Below are 20378 nucleotides of genomic sequence, written 5' to 3'. Positions count from 1 at the left end.
AGCCATTCAAGTTTGATACATTTAAGCGTGGTTACATTTTTATGTACTTCAAAAAAAAATATATATATAATTATGACTGATTCCCCTTTTCAGAAAATTAAAATGGTATATGATGGCACACCTGTAATATTTGGATAACGTTTTTCATTGTATAATTAAATTTGTAAATCAAACATTTAATTTCCATTCCAAATTTTTAATTAATTTTTAAAATGTACTCACTGAATTCGATGAAAACAATATTAACATCTTGTCTTAAAACTTCAAATATTGGTTGTAACTTGCCACACACACATAAGATTGATCTTTTTTTAATACAAAATGTAAATAAATTTTAAAATTCTCAATGTTAATGGAATTCAGAGTATTTTAACTTCCAAGTTGGAATGATTATCTTTTTTTCCTGAATAATTTTGAATATTTTTTTTTCCTGTTGTGGTTGTTTCAAAAATATTAAAATATTTGTACCTGTACGTTCCTTTTGTAGTCATTTGTACCTGTACCTGCTTTTGTAGTCGTGTTCTTAAAAAACTTTATATCCATTTTTCTATGAATCATGTGCAGTGCTTTGATTTGATTTGAAAGGTTTTTCATATTTCAGGAGTGCAGTCTTAGTACTGTCATGAGGAATATTTAAAGACTATTTTAGAGAGTTTGTAAAGAGTTCTTCTCATCGTCTAGACTGACTGTTCCCCAAAGAACATTGATCACCCAATGAGAGGTAGATGGGACTGAACGCTGACAATGGTGGCAGCATCATCTGACCTTCAACCCAAGAACAAGCCCAGGCCGCGATTTCCATGAGTGTACACTTTGGATCTGGGCAGACAGTCCATGTCTATTTTTCCTACATCGGTGATGACAGCCGGCTCTTCGAAGGAAGACTGCAGCCTGGCAATGAGTGCCTGGAGTTCTGTGTTGAGTCTCCTCAGCTCAGCACTCTTCTGCTGGCTGTCACATCTCTCCCGTTCTGCCTGCTTTCTCTCCTCTCGTGCCTCAACCAACATCCCCTCCAGGTTGCATAACCTGGGGGAAAGAAAGGTTAAGCCAAGAAACCTTCAGTTTGAGAAGCCATGTGTTATACTGTACAGATCCAAGGATACTGTGAGTCACATACAGAACTTGCAGTTTTAAATTACCCATGAAGAAGGGGGTAAGGTTTAAAGTTTCAGGATTTTTTTTTTTGTAGCAGGTGCAGTACTCTGGCATTGCAAAAAAAGTAGTTTCTTTATGACTCTTTATACAATACCTCCAACCACACAACTTATAATAGTACATTCATCATGCTGATTCACATCTGTCAACAGAAAGAGGTGTACTTGAAGGTTAAAGTTAAATGCTACTAGCATGTGTGGCCACCAAGCCTGAAGTGTTTAAGCAAAGACTATATAATAACTCCGACTACACAACTTATGACAATAGTACATTCATCATGCTGATTAAAATTTGCCATTAACAGGAGGTCTACTGAAAAGCTACTGTACAGAATAACAGCACATGTGGTCACTATTTGGAAAATTACAAGCTGCACAGGTGTGACATGCATTGTTCCAGTTTGCAGATGCGGTCCTGTGGGATTTTGTCCCATTTCCCATCATAGGAGCCTGGACAAGCATGTGCCTGTGTCTAGTCTTTGAATCCTAGGTGCCATGCAATGTCCTACCTCCTCTCAGAAATGTTTCATGGAGCTCATGTCTGTCATGTTCTCATCTTACAAGAAAGCTGTTGTAAAACGAGCATTGTGAGGATGTGTTGTCATACTGGTTTGTCAGTATGAGCCTGCAGGAAGGGCAGCAAGTGAGGTCCCTGGGCTTGATTATTGTAATGCCGTTATGTAGCTGGCAGTTGTAGCAAGTACTAAGCCAGCCAAAACCATCAAACGCAGACCCCCACCTGTCTTATTATTGACTCCTGGCCTCCCAGAGAGTGGCCTATCATTGAAGGGCTGTGCTTGGCTCCAATGCTTGGTCAGATATTGCTGTTTGTGAACACCCTACAGGTATAGCATGAGCAGATGGTGAGCAACAGTGGGCTGACCTAATCCAGCCTCCCATATAACTATTTTTCTAAGGTCCTTTCATAATGAGTGGAGTGTTTTGTTTCTTTTGTGATTTTCTTTGTGCCAGGCTAGACTTTATTTTCCAGGACAAGGGAATGATCTCAGAACGTCTCAATAGACATTTTTCTTACTACTCACGTGGGTAAAATACCTAAGCAATTTCAGTGCTATTGTCAATTTGCTGGTTAACATCTCAAGTCTTGATTATATACCATAATCGCCCCTTACTAAGACCAAATAGAACAATAACTTTGAATATGTATGGGTATTTTTTCACTGGGCTTTTGCATGTGATGTAGATGTAAAACAAACCTTTTCTCATATTCTTGTCTCAGATACTGCATTTTTCTGCACAGACATTTGTTTTCCTCTTTCGCCCCTTTGTAGTTTTGCTCATGACACAAAACAACATGTTTTGAAGTCTTGCTTTTCTTAACGGATGTGACTGAAAAATAAAATAGCATAAAATGATGTTAATAAAAGAGTGTGCTTCACATATGAAACCATACCCTGGCTGCTTTTAAGAAATGACTTTATGAAATCCATAGATCATACTTGCTTCCCAATGGTCTATGGACCAAATTACTTCCCATTTTTGACCATTCTTGTATCTTATCTTTGAAACTGTGAGATATAAACTTGCAACAATAATTACAAAACTCCTTTCAACTAGACTTACACAGAGCGGTGGCTCTGTGGCTGGAGATTGCTGGTTCAAATCCCGCGGCTGGCAGAGGAATCCTACTCCGTTGGGCTCCTGAGCAAAGCCCTTAACCCCAACTGCTTCAGGGGCATTGTACAGTGGCTGACCCTGCACTCTGACCCCAGACTTCTCTCTCCCTGTCTGTGTCTGTGTGTCTCATGGAGAGCAAGCTGGTATTTGCGAAAAGGCAAATTCCTAATGCAAGAAATTGTATAGGGCTAATAAAGTAATCTTATCTTATCATATCTTACCTGGATTGGCTTGTCAGTTATATAGAAAATATACTACTGCGTTTAAAAAAAACATCTTTTACATACTTTTTGTGTATGTCTCAAAAATAGTAGAGAGCTTCTAGCAACGCATAAGAAAAAAAAAGAAAATTGCCATGTTGTGGAAGTTTGTGTGTTTTCTTTAATTCGTATGAAAGAGAGATTAAAATGAAAGATTAAACTAAAGTCTCCTGCATTTTTGTGTCGCAAATATTAAAAAAAAATTCAAAAAAATATTTTAAGTGAGGTAGCATAAGAACCTTTACACACTAGAAGCCATTCAGCTCAAGTAACCCAATGGGTAGTTAGTACTGTAGCTAACTGGCATAAGGTTCTCATACAGTCACTTTCTTGAAAGAAGCTTGGGTGTCTGCTTCAACAACATGGATGGGTACTCTGTTCCATACTCCCACAACTTCTAAGAAATAAAATGCGTGCAAAAAATAAATCAGAAAAATGTTTCTATTTTCCTTTTATTTTTTTTAAACCTGTTTCAGTTAAGATATGTACAATTTCATGCGGTAAATAGACTTCCTTATTTCTAAAACAGACAGCAACATCTAATAGTTAATTCAACTGTAAAAAGGAGTAAACACGTAGTGTTGTTCATGCTTGAATTTGTATTTATTACCTGTAGCATGCAGTTTCGCTCTGACTGCAGCCTGAAGTGTTTGCACAAGCTGCCAGCACCCCATTTCCCCAAGCACAGCACAGAATGAGTCAAAAACTGGAATGTCAGCATTCTGGATTATCTCAAGGAGCTCCTGAGAGTTTTCAAGATGGTTTAAGCGTAAATGGAAAAAAAGAAGTTTCCATGATTCATTTTATAATAACTCTGACCACACAAATGAAAAATGAAATGGTCAAATGTATGACGAGGTTCTACTCTACTCTGTTTAAAGTTCATACAATTTTATTTGCACATTTAAATGGTACTTGACAGTTTGGGGCTGAAATCAACACAAAATTATAAAATACTTTGCTCCAGGATACTGACTATTACTCTTGCAATAAACTGGAAAATGGTGAAACAAATAGAATAGAAAATATGTTTTTTTTTATTCACTGCTGCCCTACATTAAAGTAGTGTCTTTAATAAAATAGCTATTTAGTGCCTTTAATTTATTCTTCTTCTATTGAAGGAGCAGCTTTTACAAAGTGAAAAAGTACATTGGAACTTCTGATAACATGGTCTTGAAGGCAAAGGTGTATCTAGAATTCTGGTATTTATATACACAGTATATAATTCAAAGAGTATAGATATTATAAACAAATGTATTATTATATATACAAACAATATACTTTATGGCCTCTACTCTAATGTACTGCATATGTAAGAAATGTTCATATTTTAGTTTTTGTGCTGTATTTCAGTGAGAAACGAGCCATGAAGCAGAGTGTTTGGCACATGAGCTCACAACTGAGTGAAACTGGTGAAATTAAAAGTCAGACAAGTACTAACATGATCAGTCTTCAAATTTGTAAGCAGGGGTACAAGCATGTTGGAGAAGTGGTGTACGTTACAGTAAAAGTGCATAAATCTATTAAAATAGCTTCATTTTTCTAATATAAACCTCTTATAAACATAACTATCTAATCATAAACGCTATTTTTTAAAACAACAATAAATCATATAAGCAATTTTTGCAATACAACCCATTATATAAATGAATATGTTTTATTGAAGTTGGTATTCTATGCTATTATTATATTATGGTTATATAGAATTGTGAAATGACAGGAATTCTGGGGATTAAAATAAAATATAGTGAAGAAAAAAACGTTTCTTTTGAGCAGGTTAATCTACAAAGTGCTCAGAACCACTAATGGTTCAACATTCACCCTTTTCAGCTTAATCAGGGATTTTTGCTTCTGATTATGCCCTATGTTCTTTGACTAGAACAATTCTTTACTGTGGTTATTGTGGACTGCTACACCAAATTAGCTCTGCCAAGGCTGTAAACAATATTTCTCTGTCACCGGACCTTCACTTTTTTAACTGGAATAACTGAAATATTTGCAAACCTTAATCTTCCTGATTTGTTCTGTTGTCAGAACTCCTCTGTCCCTGAGTCTTCTGTAAGAGAGATTCACCTGTGACTGCTGCCTGACAATCTCAGGAAGGACAGACTGGGGGTCTCTCGAGTGAGGCTGTCTAGTTGTGGAATCTGCACTGTTTCCCACTGAGAACAAAATACAAAACAGGGGAAGAAATGTTTTCCTCCATCAGATTAAAAATAACCTGCTTCAGCCTCTTAACCTTGCCTGTAGTACTGTAGTACTGTAGTACTAGTTTAATCTGTTCTTCCAAGATCCTTGTCAAGGTTTCTTGCTAGGGTCTATTGAACAAGCACTCATTTTTATCTTTTGGTCACTTGTTCCACTGACCCCAGCTCACTGCTTAAAGAAATGTCACTTTCCCTTAGCTCTAAATTTCAATTGATCTCTCTCAAGGTTTTGACTTTGGGGGTGGGCCTCTGTGGTGAGTTTTTTTGAAAGGCTAGGATGAATTTTCTCAGTTACCTTTATATGTTTTTTGTATATACTAAAACCTATAAAGGTAATTGAGGGAAGGTTTACTCCCATGTCCCCACTTTCTCTTTAGGTAGTTTTTCATACTGTGGTGTCATAACAAACATGGCTCTAGAGGCTAGAGCTTCTCAGACCATCTCTGAGGCTCTATTCAAATTCTCATGCACATTTTCCTCCATATTGCCCATCCCATCCATCTATCCTCTTTGTTAGTGTTTCATCTGACTCAGGGCTGTGGGGGAGCCAGCAAGCAACAGGCACAAAGCAGGATACACGCTGGACAGTACACCATTGCATCACAGGATGGGGACACACAGACACCTGGCCTAATTTTTACCCATCTCATCTCACTCAAACTCTTTCTCTCCTCACATTTTCCTGAAGATTACATTGCTAAATAACTGTAAAATTGTAGTTCAATGTTTTATATAATTCATTTTAATAATGTAAAACTTGTTTTTTGTCACGTTCATTGTTATTTGTTGTATTTATATGGATTTGCATGATGTATTAGGCATACCCTTGGTGTGTATAATCATTTTAATATTAAAAAATAATAAACTTTATTTTATATAGCACCTAAAGGTGGCTTCTCAAAGTGCTTTACAGAATTAATACGCAACCAGTTTTTGTTCTTTCTCCACTGTAAGTGCAGCCTGGCAGACACAGACAGCTAATTTTCTAACACAACCGGTGTTAGAAATGTATTCTTTTCACTCATGTTGTTCAAGTGGTGGATTGACCTTAACCATCTAAACCCAGCTGAACTCTTGTGGAATGACCTGGGTTGTAGTGTTTGACAGCATTTCCAACCACAGAGCATTACATGTTACAGATCTGGTAACTTTGTTGGACAACTTACTGTATGTCAAGGCACAAGGTAGATGCACTCAATTGGGAGGCACTAAAGGTTAATCGTGTGTGTTAACTGTGGGTATTTTCTAAGTTTATTCCATTAATAAACTGAATCAAGCAATATATGTTGCCACGCAAGTCTTCATGGAGTCATAAAATGATTGTATGGAATTGCAATTTTGTTGCTTGTCAGCTTCATCTTGTGCTTTTGTTTATTTCTATGATGAACTGGATAGAAGAAAATGAAATCATTTTTGCTGCAAAGCTGAAGAACATTAAATGGTTGGTTCCAACATTGAGAAATATATAATTGCCTGGTGAGACTTAGTTTATAATCTCACCATCATTTTAAATTTGGGATCTTTAAGTACACAAAAGACAAAAAAACAGCTTCTTTGCCAATTCTCAAGAATTTTGCCAAGAAAAGCTGGAATAATATTTTGTAACTACATAAGGAACATTTTTAATTTCCTTGCACAGATGTGCACATATACTTTTTTTCAGGAATGTTTTTTTTGTCTATTTGAGTGTTCTATATGCTTAGTTATGATAGGAATTGTTCACAGACTTTATTTGCTGCTTCCTTTAATGACTGGGTCCCAGTTGTAAAACACATTTTGAATCTGACTATCCAGTGAAGTAAAGGTTATTAAACTAGTAATTATAGTGTATTTAGATCGTATTTTTTCCTCTTAACTCATGGATAATAGTACTGGATTTTACTATCTTAAAAATTGATATATTTGCAAGTAATTGAATATCTTTATTGTTTTTCTTTAAACAACTGATGCTAGAATACAGAAATCTATATCCCCTTTGTCCTTGCTACCAGCAATTTATTGCAGTGTGAAAATACAAAAAATTGACAGACTGTAAGAGAGTTTTAAATTAGATTTACTTAATCAAATATAGGAGCTCAATCTCCAATAAGCTGAATACTTACAAAAAGATGGCTTGTCAAGGAAGGTTACTTTCTTTCTGGATTCCCTCAGCATTCCTAAAGATTGTGTTTATCATCAACTTCTTTTTACTTCTTTTTATTTACTTTTTCATACAATCAAAAATATGTTGATTTGCACACAATTGAACACTCTTCCAGTCTTAAGGACGTTTTGTCAGTTCAGTCTTTCCAAGTGGCACTTAAACATGGAAGTCTTAGAATGCATTTTCTCCTTTCACTGTTTCACTTTGTTGCTAGGTGAAAAGCACCTGATCTGTGCTGTGGTTTCTTAGTATTTGCATTTTGTAGTCCATAAACAAAGACCGGGAGCTAATCGTAAAGGTTGCCCAATGCCACTCTTTGCAATTCAACTGTACACAGCCTCTAACAACAAACTTTATTTTCCAGTTTGTTGGGTATTTCAGGAGACTTAAGAATGTTACTGGTACAACCAAATTTTGGACCTGAATCCCCATTCTTCCAATGGGTAAGACAGTCATGATGCAGAAGCTGTCTCTAGATTTCATCCTATTCTATACTGACTGGCAAAATGACAGGCAATCCCTCCACAGGTTGTGTAACATGGATTCTGTCACACTTGCTGCCTAGTATGACACCTTTCTTCTTACTGAATCCCCTCCATTTGTGGATATTGTAAATACTGCCCATGCCATCAGAATGCCTCCTGTGTCATGTAACATACAGTTACCGTTTGACAAAATGGATTCAAGACAAAATGGATCAGTCGCTAAGTCCACTATAAATCCATACAGAACAATCTGCAACATGATATGATAGACCACATAACTTATTTTTTAGTTATGGCATTCTCTGCATCACTGGAGCTGTTGTGCCCTGTTGCTTCCTTTGAGATACTTGAGCGCTGTCCTGTCCTCTGTCGGGCTCTGTCATTGGGTTACTGCTCTGAGAGTCTCAATGTGCTTTTTGCACGTTCTCTCCTGTTTGTGCTGATCCAGCAGTCTGGCTGAAACCGCCCGACCCTTCGATTCCGACTCTGGGCCAGGACCTGAACTCAAACCTGAATTTCCTAACGAATTCAGCATGCTGCACATCCATTGACAAACTGTAAAGCACACACTCCTCTCTGCTCTGTTTGTCAGCTCAATGCATCTTCTGCCTCGTCTAACTGCTTGCTGTCACCTGGACCTAGAGACTGGATTCATCTACCCGTCTCAGGTCAGCGCTGCGTCGTAACAAGATCTTTATCACTGCGGCTAATTGATTCGTTTAATTCAAGTTGCTTTTATGAGACTTTTTAACTTCCTCTATTTTTAGAATTTTTCAGTCAGCAGTTTCAAAATTATTCTACTAAAGGTAAATAGGATTTTTTTTTGTTTGATGTTTGGTGACCTTTCTCCACATGATTCAGTTAAAGTTGGTAGGGTCATTAACTGCTATGAGTTGTTGTTTGTTACTTATACTACTCAGTATCCTCTGAAATATGCAGTTTTTTTCATAAGTTGCCAGCTTGATGACAAATTAAATGTTCTAATTGGGTCTTTACCTGAAGCGCCACAATCTTATATTTTCTTTATGTTGTTTAGTATGTGCCTGAAATAACTTGCTAAACATTATATATTTTTTTACAATATGGCAGATTGTTTAGAATTGTTTAGTTTTACTTTCATTAATATTTCCAATCCAGTTAGGAAAAGTTGGGTAAAGTTTTAAAAATGAAAATAATCAGTGACAATTTAGCAAATTAACAGGCCTGGAAATTGGATTATTTAATGTTATAGTTATTTTGTAAAAAGAACCTGCTGCTATTTCTAAAGCTCAGGAAAATATGTGTATCTTGTTGATTGTCTTTTTCATTTAATACTTTATTAAATTAATACAATAAAAAAACTTGCATACTTTCTTTTCACCACAGTTCAATGTTTTTTTATATTAAATTTAGCTTAAACTATTCTGAAAGGCATTGCAAATATAAAAATTGAGTATTTGAACCAATAGCATTTGTTGCATTTCTGATGCTTCTCAGTATATAATTCAATTCCAGTTTATAAATTACACAACTTAAAGTTCCTAGGAATTTGCATTGGGTTACTTTATATTCTTATTTACTAATGTACTTTGTAGCTTAAAGTTACAATTGAATGTCAATTTCCTAATGTCCTACACCTCCAAATGGTTTCCATGCATTTCAATGCATAGTACTTTAAAAACAACTGTATTTCCAAATAAACAGAGATCATTTACATTTATCTGGCTTTATTTAAGTTGGGAAAATTAGATACATTCATTAATAACGTCCATTAATATTCCAATAAATGCAATATACAATATAATGTATCTTGCTACAGTTTCAATTCTATATATGTGAAAAAGAAGCTGGGTATTGTTTGAGACACGATTGATCAGAGATTACAACAATTTACAAGGTCTAATGGTAATTCAAAATAATAAAGCAAGGAGCAATTTACTACATTCTGAATGTTTGTAGTTTAATGGTTGGAACTGATATAGTTGATACATTTTTCAAAAATCAGAAATTCTAATCAGAAGTCTAGCTTGACCTTATGGCAGATACAGTGAACTACATACAGTATACAGATATGATCAAGCATTACAGATGAGCTTTTTAACATATACAGTAATATGTATATTTTAAACATATACACATATTCTGTATTAGAATACAGAGAATGACAGAAAATCCCAAACTCAGAAAGCCATTCAGAAGATGCCGCAAGGGAATATCCTTGTTTTTTGTGGAATTAAATTTTTCCTAAATATAAATATAACATTTTCCCTTCTCCTCCCCTCCCTTCTCTCTGTCTCTGGGGGTATACCCTAGTGACAAAGCCCATCAAACTTTCACTGCATGTGGGAGGTGGGAGGAAACTGCAGCACCCAGAGAATCCTGATGTGGATGCAGACAGAACATGCGAACTTCACACATAAATGCTGCCCCAGTATTGAATCAAATTGAGATCCCAAATGCTATGAGCAACTCTAACTGTCCAGAAGCACTAGCAGAATGCAATTAATGTATCTGATCAAATGGAAAAATGAGAAATTACTTAAACAGTTGATTAAAGGGAAATTTAATTAGGGAGACCGGATTGTCCAGTGAGGAATTCAGCCAGAATGCTGCAGGATACCCACCTATGCTAAAGCCAACAATGTAGTTCAAGTAGGGAGCTGGTTCAGCATGTGTAGGCTGCAAAGGAACAAGTAATAGGTTTATTCCTTGAAGAAAAGAAACAATGTTTTGTTGTTGTTTCCCCACACCTGAAGAAGGCTCCACAGCCAAAACATTGTGTTTCTTTTCTTCTCGTTTCTGCAGGGATTAAACTTTTACTTTTTCCTCTAAAGTTGACAATTTCATTGGATATTAAATGAACAAGTAGTCGGGCCCTCAGTTTAATGTGTCATCTGAATGACTGGTCTGGTTTTAGAAATTCAGGTTGAGAGGGGAGAATGTCACCCTTTGGTCTGCTAGCACCCCTTCCAGCAGCAGTCTGGTGTTCTGCATTCGCCAGAGTGATCCCTCACTTTGGGAAACACTCCTGTTTCGAAATGCAGGTGGCTACCCTGAACCTCACACACCAGCTCCTCTGTGCTGGATGTGATGTGTGGTTGTGTGATTTTTCACTTCCAAAAAAAAGTCCTCATATCAGATTCTGCAAGGTTAGAGATTCTACAGCAGTCAAAGCAGCTCTGACAGAACAGACCGCCTAACTGGAATATTAAACACCTAAAAGATTTGAAAAAAAAATAGTAGAACACACACTGTTCTACTATGTAGTTGTTTTCTCATATTAGATAATAGCTGGTGTTGATCATGCAATAGTCCAGATAACGGCATCAGCTACATAAAGGCAGTACAGCACTAGGGTACCTGACGTTGCTGTTAAAAAGCATTTTCTGTAGATATACATGACAGCATGTGTATTTCAACACTGCGAAAACGTAACCTGAAAACAAAACCCCAAATACAACACATTTCTAATACAAAATGAAATTTGGAAAATCAAGTTAAAAATGCCTTTTAAATGTGCAAGAAAAATACATTGTCATTTTCTCGAAGGTTGCAAATATGTTGAATTGGCACATTTTTCCTGCCCTTCATGACACATTAGCCTACAGTGGTGTCTTACAATTGAGTCAATATTCATGCAGACTCCACTGTGCCATTTGTGTTTAACACTCCTCACCCATTTCAGAAGGAACACCTTTCCTGCTCTGAAGTGAACATACAGTATCTTCATTATTACACGTAGAAAAATAAGCACAGTATGTACATTGTGGAAGATGGAAATTCTGAATCTGTTTCATGTCACATTTTCTTTACCTAGAGGAAACAGTGCCTTGCAGAGTGTGAACCCATACGACAGACAGCAGTGCAGAGTGGTACCAGTCAGTGGGAATCCAAAGAACAGGTGGGCGAGTTTCTTGATGCTGAAGAAAAGATGGTGTGTGTAGGTCTTTTTTTTAACTACCCCTGCTTCAGATGCCTTTTCATAATTTTCTCACAGTTTCCTTTCCCTGCTTTTCTTTTCTTGAGCCACTCCATCACCGATGTGTCCCCAGGGCTTGCACATAATTTCCTGCTTTTGATGTGCAATCTGTTGCAGGCAAAAATAGATTGAACTTAAAATCAATACAGGGTTTCTATTAAAATCATTTTAGTAGAAAAAAAATCAAAAGACATTTTTAAATGTGACATTTACAACTCATTACAAACATGACAACATTCTAATTCATTTGAGACCTCAGGAGAACGAGGATTCTTTTTATTTTTTCATTTTCCTTGCCTTTTGGATGTTTTGGGATGCATGGAAGTTTGATTGGAGAGGATCTTTAAATATTGTAAAATAACTTATTTTATCTATACTCTGTATTCTGAGGCAGCTCGTGAAAGCCAGCAACACATTTCTCAAGAAGCAACACGTGGCTTATTACTAGTTGTAACAGCAGTTTGTAATGCGAGCAACCTTAACTCAGAACCTACAGACTCTTCTTAACCCAAGTGTAGAATCAGATCAGAGACATTATTGTGAAGTGAAAGCAATTCAGGCAAACATGAATACATTGAGCAGAAAAGGCTTATACTGTACATTCATTTTCATTTTTAAGCAGCAGAAGAGAAATAAACTTTTAGAGAACTCAGTACTTACATCACAGCATCAATGTCACATATTCCATCGCTGACTTGACAGTCAAATTTTTTAGCTCTGGGGAGCAGCTTTCGGGAAATCTTTGATGCTGTCTCTGAACAGCAGCTCTGTATGTAACCTGAAATACACAGTGGTATATTACTGCTTGTATCACAATATCTATGGCATTACCTAAACTGTGGATTCAAAGTCAAATCTGTATACAATCTTTGAAATCTTTTGCAGGGTTTCTCTGTGATTAGTGATACAAATATTTGTGATAATTGTATATTCATTGACAACTTAAGTGTCAGCAGTAATTGGTGATATCATTCGTTTTTCACAGACCCTTTTTATGTTTGCAGTAGTCACTTCATCTGTTGTACCCTTTATTTCAAAGGCTGTAGAACGTTAAATAGCAGAATAATAAAATCTTTTACTTGCTTGGCAAAACATTTCAGTTTCACTCACTCTAATACTGTGTTTGTATGGTATCTGAGACTTCTGAAAATTAGTAGTAATCGACAAATCATTTTTTTCATAACTGTGTTATTTGTGTCCAGTATGGGTATAGAGTGGGGTACAAAAGTGCAATAACTTTGCAAGTAAATGTAAAGCTTATGTGGGGAGTGTTTGCTATATTCATGTAGTAGTTGGCTGTCTGGTATTTGGAGCTGGCAGGGTATGTGCTTTTTTGTAGAATGTGGAGATTTTAAGTGAACATGTTCTCTTAACCACACTACGGTTGAAGCACAGATGTAGTTTGATGGTACAGTAAATGATAAAACCTTTTAATAAGTGAAAAGACTTAAAATTAAGGAGCAAAATATGAGTCAAAAGCAAAAACACATCAGTGACAGACAATAAGATAAACTAAGGAAAACTAGGGATAACAAACTGAAGAGACTGCATTTACAGAGGATCAGTTACTTTTTAACCTATTTTATTTTTCAATCTCGTCAAAATGAAAAATACTAATTTTACAACGATTATTATTGTTATTGATTGGCTTATCAAACACCCTTATTCATAGTGATTTACAAATTAGGCAACTATGTAAAAGTAAATGCAAAAATAAACAATAACTGAGCAAAAGAAATGAAATACTGAATCCAACCAGGTAAATAATGCTCATATTGGAGCAATACACTTAGTTATAGATGACTGTTTGAACAAAGTTTTACTCTAAATTCTTTCTGTTTCCAAATCCATGGAACCAGCAGGCCAAATGTGCTGCCTGTCAAGGTCAAAAGGTCAAAACTGGTCAGAGAATGGCAGTATGTCTGTCACTGCGTGTCCTTGCTCGATATTCAGGTAAGAGATTGTCAATTTCAAGATTAAAGATCATGGGTCCCCAATTTTAAACCACATCTAGAGGGCTTCCAACAGAATGTGGCATACTTTGTTATCTCATCCTCTAGAGCTGGGAAAGTTCAAAGGGTTCAAAGGGTTCCTCCCTATTTTGTCAGGAACCAAACTGGTATTGAAAACCATCCCCTGACAGACTGTACCATGGAGCAGATTTAGGAAACGCCATAGATAACCATGCAGCCATTGGCTCTTCCTCCTATTAGAGACTCTTGATATACAGTAAACTTACAATGATTTATATATAAATTAATTAAGTTGCTGGAGTAGGGTTTGAGTTTTCAAATTACTTCATACTCTGCCGGGGTCACAATCACTTAAAAAAACAGAACTTCCATTACTCATCCTATTAGTGTGCTCTGCAATCTTCAGGTGTCCATGAAGCTAGAAAGTGTTTATGTTTACAAATATACAACTTTAACTGTAAATATACAACTGGTTCAAACAGATGCAAAATGTTACTAAAATTAGTACAACTATATTAGAATTCCTGTTTGACATTACATGATTCAGTTTCATGTCACCTAGTAAATCGTGTTTTACAGCGCTGTTGTACAGTATGTAATATCCAACTTTATAGAACTTACGTGCAAGATTCACTTAGCCAGGCTTGTTGACCACCCAAAGTCCTCAAATAACTACAAAATATCTAGCTTCTAAATTTTTTTAGATGTTTTCCAAGCCTGTTTTTCAAATTCTAGATTGCCGCAGCCAACAAAGGACAATAATGAATAGTCATGTGAAGTAAGCAAGATATGTATTTTGAGAAGTCCCTTATATTTTGGACATTGCTTTCTACATCTGAATTCCATTCAGCTCTCTCCATTGTTGTACTCATCTGCTTTTAGAAATTAATGTTAATCTTTAAATGTATCTTGTCCCTTTATTTTTTCTAAACCATTCCATGATTTAGGGAGTTCTAGTGCAAAACCAATATATCAGCTGCATAAAATGTATTAGCAGTTACTATATCATATCACTTTACATGTGGTGTGACTAATAAGGTGTTCTGTAGAACAATCTGTGACCTGTGAGTCTCCAGGAGTCTGGAGGCACACTCTGTTGTAGTTTGTCACTTGTTTCTATAACTGTGGGTAATTCTGAAGTGTTACACCACTACAGTATTGTATTGCTTTACATTTGCAGAATTAGGTATAGCTTACTTAAATGTGTTATTTTTTAGGTTTTAGGAACCTGAGCTCTCTGACACACACATAAAGACAGCAGCAGTCTAAGCAGACACCCCTGAACTTAAAAATGTTGCCCTCTTTTGGGATTTTACAAATTGCAAACATTCTGTTTTGGGGAATTGTGTGGTATAGATCATACATCCACAATAATTATTGCAAGGACAGAAAGAGAGGAGTGAATCATTTTTTCCCCACTTACCTTCAGTTGTCATAATGCCTACAAAAAAGGCAAAGAGAAGTACAGCAATCTTCAGGTCCATTCTGTCTCTGTGACACTCTGACACTCAGGCTTGTGTGGAGGGAAATGCCTACATGTAAAACCAGATATCACATTTAAAGAATGTAAGCCACGCCCATCACATTACCCTTATGACAGGTGTGATTTAATAATATAATAAATCTTTTATTCTTTCTGTGGTTTGTCTATGTTTTACCATAAGCATTCCTTAGACCTAAGGTCCAATGTATTTTATGGCAAATTGCTACAAATGCTAAATCTGCACCACTGACTTGCACATGGCCTTCTCAGTATGATAATAATAATAATAATAATAATAATTGCTTACACTTATATAGCGCTTTTCTGGACACTCCACTCAAAGCGCTTTACAGGTTTGATAGCATGACTTGAAAGCTATTGTCAATTAATAAACAGTTTTTATACACTATCTCCTATTTATACAATAGGACGTAATATGCAAACTCTAAACCAGGGTGCTGTAATCCTGTACCAGGTTATCTAGTTTTAAAAAAAAATCAACAGCAGGTGAAGAGGTGGGAGAAATTGTTGAACTGCTTCAGTGAAGTTAACAAGGAGTCGATTGTGGTGATTAAGAGATTGGCTGATCTAAAAACCTTCAACCGTGATAAAGTATTACATAAAAGAAAATAAAAACACTAAATACATACTTATAAGTCATCATATATAAAAAGGTGCATAAGAAATAGTTCATATTTAAAGTGGAAGGAGGAAATACATTTCAAATATTGCACAACAACCTACTTGGCTTGAAGTCACTTGGAAAGTATGAAAGCCTGTGTTTGATTTCGGGGCTTTTTTTATGTCCTGCCCAGGACTAGGACTAGGGACCCCTGAACTAAACCATAATTTCTCAATGGGCAAGTTGTACTATAAGAGTATTAGCACTGCCACGTAATCTCTTATGATCTGTGAAAATTCTCCCTTGTAAACAATTATTCGTGTTACAGATCCTGGGCACCAAAATCCCCTACTTACACACATAGGTGATCACCTGAAACCTAAAATACTTTCTAACCTAACTGACAAAAACAACAGAATATACCTACTGTTATGGCCAGGGAAGGCTTTTCCAACCCTGGTCCTAAAGCAGCAGGTTTTGTAAGCGACCAGTGAATCATAGTTTCTAAAGATATGGAACAATTTCATTGTGATAAATTAGGCAGGAAATAAGTTAAAATGTTATTATTTACAGAATATTTGCAACGAAAAATTTTAAATATTCTTCAGGCCTCAAAAGGACTAGAGCCCTCTTACTGTAATTGTACAGACTACTTGCTTGATTCACCAATAGATTACAGATGCTGCACAGAATTTGGGGCAAGAGTGTAAAGTAGCCAATAAAGAATACACCTACAATACTAAATACAACCTTCCTAAAATCCAACTTACAGTACATTAGGACCCCATCTCTGGAAGTAAGTTAGGGGCTCAGTTACGATCCTTGGAATCTTTTCTCACCTAGAAACATTCCCTAGAGAACACAGTAATCCAACAATAAAAAGTAAAACAAATGCTTCTGTTAGTGGAAATTATACTTACAAGAATACCTTGCATTCAAAAACTTACCAATGAAATAAATCCTGAAGTGACCAATTAAAACAACTCGTGATGTTCACTTACTTTGGAATACCACACTCTTAAAATATTCACACACTCAGCTTTACATTTGGTTTCACATTATTTAGTAATGTATATATAAAACAATTTAATTAATAATCAACAATGCTAAATAAGCCATTTTCAAACACGAATTTAACCCACATTATTTAGCAATTACATTCAAAATCATAGATCTTAAATTCATTTATTACCATATCGTAATATTGTTTATAATATACTTTTTGAGCTCAGAGAGTACTGGCACCGTGGCTAAGGATCTGCACCTGTGGCTGGAAGGTTGCCGGTTCAAATCCTGCGGCCAGCAGGGGAATCCTACTCCACTGGGCCCCTGAGCAAAGCCCTTAACCCCAACTGCTCCAGGGGCACTGTACAATGGCTGACCCTGCGCTCTGACCCCAAGCTTCTCTCCCTGTCTGTGTCTCATGGAGAGCAAGCTGGGGTATGTGAAAAAAGAGAAATTCCTAATGCAAGAAATTGTATATGGATAATAAAGTGATCTTATCTTATAAAATAGTTTCAAGGATGAAAATGGTCAGATAAAATACATTATCTTGTGTGAGGTGATTAAAAAGAGAGCAGTATGCTATCAATACCATTACTAATAATATTAACAAAATTGAAAAGTTTCATTCTTAAAATTATCAGTTCAACATATCTGACAGGGTAATTTTCCACTGTGGTTGTCTGTGATTGTTTATTTTACCTCAAGAATCCAGTATCAGTGAAGTGTGAACATATCACATCAGAACATCACATATCACACCAAAATCACAGTTATTTCACAATATTCATCTGAAGCAATAACTTGGCACAGAGTCAGGTTTCAGTATTTGTAGGGAAAACATAAAAATAAAGGAATTATGAATAATAATTAACAATATAGACAAGTCTTTTTTCATTCATACAGAATTACCTACAGTGGTAAGAAAAAGTGTGTGAACCCTTTGGAATTATCACTGTTTCTGCAGTAACTGCTCCTATTATCTGATCTGATCTTCATCTCTGTAATAATAAAACAATCTGATTAAATAAATAACAAACAATTGTTCTTTTCATGTTTATGTTGAACACATTGTTTAAACATTCACTGTTTATGCTGGAAGAAGTACTGTTGGTGGATCTTTAGATCTCGAAACTGGTGGATCCTCCTTTTTAGCAGCAATGACCTCAACCTAAAATTTCCTGTAGCTGCTGACCAGTCTTGCACATTGGTCTGGGGGTATTTTGGCCCATTCCTCTTTGCAGAACTGTTTCAATTTATTGCATAAATAGCTTGCTTCAGGTAATTTCAACTGAGGTTAGGTCAGGACTCTGACTTGGACATTCAAAAAGTCTGTTGTAGATTTACTCCTGTGTTTAGAATCACTGCCTTGTTGCATGACCCAACTTCTATTAAGATTCGGATCAAGGACGGATAACCCGGCATTCTCCAGGAGAATTTGCCGATACAATTTTTCATTAATTGTTCCCTCAATGATTGCAAGCTGTCAAGGCCCTGAGGCAGCAAAGTAGCCCCACACCCTGATGCTCCCTCCACTAAACTTCAGAGTTGGAATGAAGTTTTTGTGTTCCACCTTTGTCTCATCTGTTCACAAAACATTGTTCCAGTAGAGCTGTGGAACTACCTCCAGATTGTCTTAAACTTGAAACAGGCGGCAATGTTTTTTTTTCTGAAGCAGTCGTTTCCTATATGGTATCCTCCCATGTACACCACTCTTGTTCAGCATTTTTCTTATTATGGAGTCATGAACACAGATATTATCCAGTGCAAGAAATGCCTGGAGATCCTCAGTTGTTACCCTAGGGTTCTTTGTCACCTCTTTGAGCATTGTACAACTTGCAGTGAGTTTTGTTCAGATGAACACTCCTAGAGAGAGTAGCAATGGTACTGAATTTCTTCCATTTTACACTATCTGCCAGACTGTGGATTGATGGAGGCCAGAGTCTTTAGAAATGTTATTGTAACTCTTTCCAGAAGTCATTATCCTAGAGGTTCACATACTTTTTCCAGCATAGACAGTGAATGGTTAAACAATGTGTTCAATATAGATAAGAAAAAGTAGAATTATTTGTGTTAATTGTTTAATCAGATTGTGTTTATCTATTATGACTTAGATGAAGATCAGATCACACTTCAAGGTTGCCCTAGTAAAAAATAAGAGGCAGCAGGTGAAACACGTAAAAAATCCTGTAATTAAGTAATTAAAGAACATTTTCATTTTTTGGGTTCTTGGGTTCTTTAAAATTCTGTAAAATGATATTTATTATTTTTTTACCTTTCTTCTGTACTTTATTTCTCTTCTTTAAAATATAAAATATTACATTCAAACAAAGATTAAAAACAATTAAAATAAAAAGGGAATAAAATGCATAATTAATAACCAGAGATAGGGAACATTTTCATTATTTATATATTTAAATAATAAACCCATATTAAAGTCAAATACAATGTACAAAAGTGGTCTAAAATATAGTTACAGTACTTCACTCCTGAATGATGAGACTTGCAGGAATAACAATTTTAATGCACAAATTCACTTTCAACCATCTGAACATTTGAAAAGCAGGTGTTCATTCGAGTAAACAAAAGTTAAAAGTTGACTCTTTCAGGCAAACTTTACTCATACACCGAAAGATTCAACAATACATACATTCTACAGCAAAATTCTTATGATTAAATAGCATTATAAATCTTAATTCTGGAATGCTGCATTATGATTAAGGTCAGAAACATAGGTTTCTATTTCACCTCACTAAGTGCTTTCATACACATTCCTGTGACACAATGAGCTGTATCAATTTCTTCTCATCTAGAATGATGGTTTTAAGTCTCTATTTTAAATTTGTAATTTCTAGTCTAACCAACTAACCACATCAGATTCTAGAAACAAGTTGCAAAATTTGTCTGTGGTACATGCAGACAATTCGCTGGTTGTTGCAACCCAGTTGAGTAAATCTGAATGTAAGAGTTAAAGCTGCATTCAAGTATCAAATAGAGGAAAATGTGGACACTTTGGGGATCATAAAGAACAGGTACCTTCAGGTCAGGCTAGGGTTCTAAGGGGGCTGCTGTTGACGATGTCAATTAACAGTCAAAGATAAAGTATGAGGAAGCAACCTCTTCAAGAGTATTTGCCTTGCAGGCTTATGTGGAGCTTGTGTCTTGTTTTAACAAGCCCCTTCATGACTGTTTACATGTTCATCATTGTGCAACAGGACTGGGAAAAACAAGCTTTACATGGAAACATCAAACAAAGAACAGGGTGATCAGAAATATAAGCAATCTTAACCATTTAACCATTAATGGTGAAATACAACTTACACAGTACGTAATTCAGCTGTAGAACATGAAAAAGTGGATTTCATTTCAAAATAGCAGTAGCATGTCTACTGCTTCAGTATTTCAAAAGATTTGATCAGATCTCTGAGTGGTACAGTTTTACAGTTTTCTGCT

At 35.9% G+C, this 20378-nt stretch overlaps 1 protein-coding gene and 1 long non-coding RNA gene across 3 annotated transcripts; both read right to left on the bottom strand.

Moving 5' to 3' along the window:
• Positions 1 to 437: 437 nt before the first annotated feature.
• On the bottom strand, positions 438 to 7573 carry LOC107079827 (uncharacterized). The gene is made up of 5 exons (XM_015366690.2): positions 7362 to 7573; positions 5057 to 5214; positions 3663 to 3795; positions 2372 to 2504; positions 438 to 1026 (listed from the first exon to the last, which is right to left on the bottom strand). The coding sequence occupies exons 1-5, from the start codon at positions 7411 to 7413 to the stop codon at positions 768 to 770; spliced, it is 735 nt and encodes a 244-aa protein (XP_015222176.2). The 5' UTR covers positions 7414 to 7573; the 3' UTR covers positions 438 to 767.
• Positions 7574 to 9576: 2003 nt separating this feature from the next.
• On the bottom strand, positions 9577 to 15623 carry LOC107079779 (uncharacterized). Of its 2 annotated transcripts, XR_011189080.1 has the most exons (4): positions 15609 to 15623; positions 15242 to 15350; positions 12506 to 12623; positions 9577 to 11953 (listed from the first exon to the last, which is right to left on the bottom strand). It is a non-coding gene; the product is annotated as an uncharacterized lncRNA (long non-coding RNA). The 2 variants fall into 2 exon arrangements; XR_001480696.2 differs by lacking the exon at positions 15609 to 15623 and having other exon boundaries at positions 15242 to 15394.
• Positions 15624 to 20378: the final 4755 nt, after the last annotated feature.

The sequence above is a fragment of the Lepisosteus oculatus genome, chromosome 3, assembly GCF_040954835.1.
Source record: "Lepisosteus oculatus isolate fLepOcu1 chromosome 3, fLepOcu1.hap2, whole genome shotgun sequence".
Taxonomy (NCBI): Eukaryota; Metazoa; Chordata; class Actinopteri; order Semionotiformes; family Lepisosteidae; genus Lepisosteus; species Lepisosteus oculatus.
This window is presented reverse-complemented; position numbering and strand designations above follow the sequence as displayed.

Bases quoted from the DNA above. Each gene is read 5' to 3' on its own strand.
- LOC107079827 (XM_015366690.2), bottom strand. From the start codon at position 7,413: ATGCTGAGGGAATCCAGAAAGAAAGTAACCTTCCTTGACAAGCCATCT. The intron at 3,796-5,056 runs GTTTGCAAATAT...GAAAACTCTCAG, and splicing joins AACAAATCAGGAAGATTAAG to GAGCTCCTTGAGATAATCCA. The intron at 1,027-2,371 runs GTTTGTTTTACA...TCTTTCCCCCAG, and splicing joins AGACAAGAATATGAGAAAAG to GTTATGCAACCTGGAGGGGA.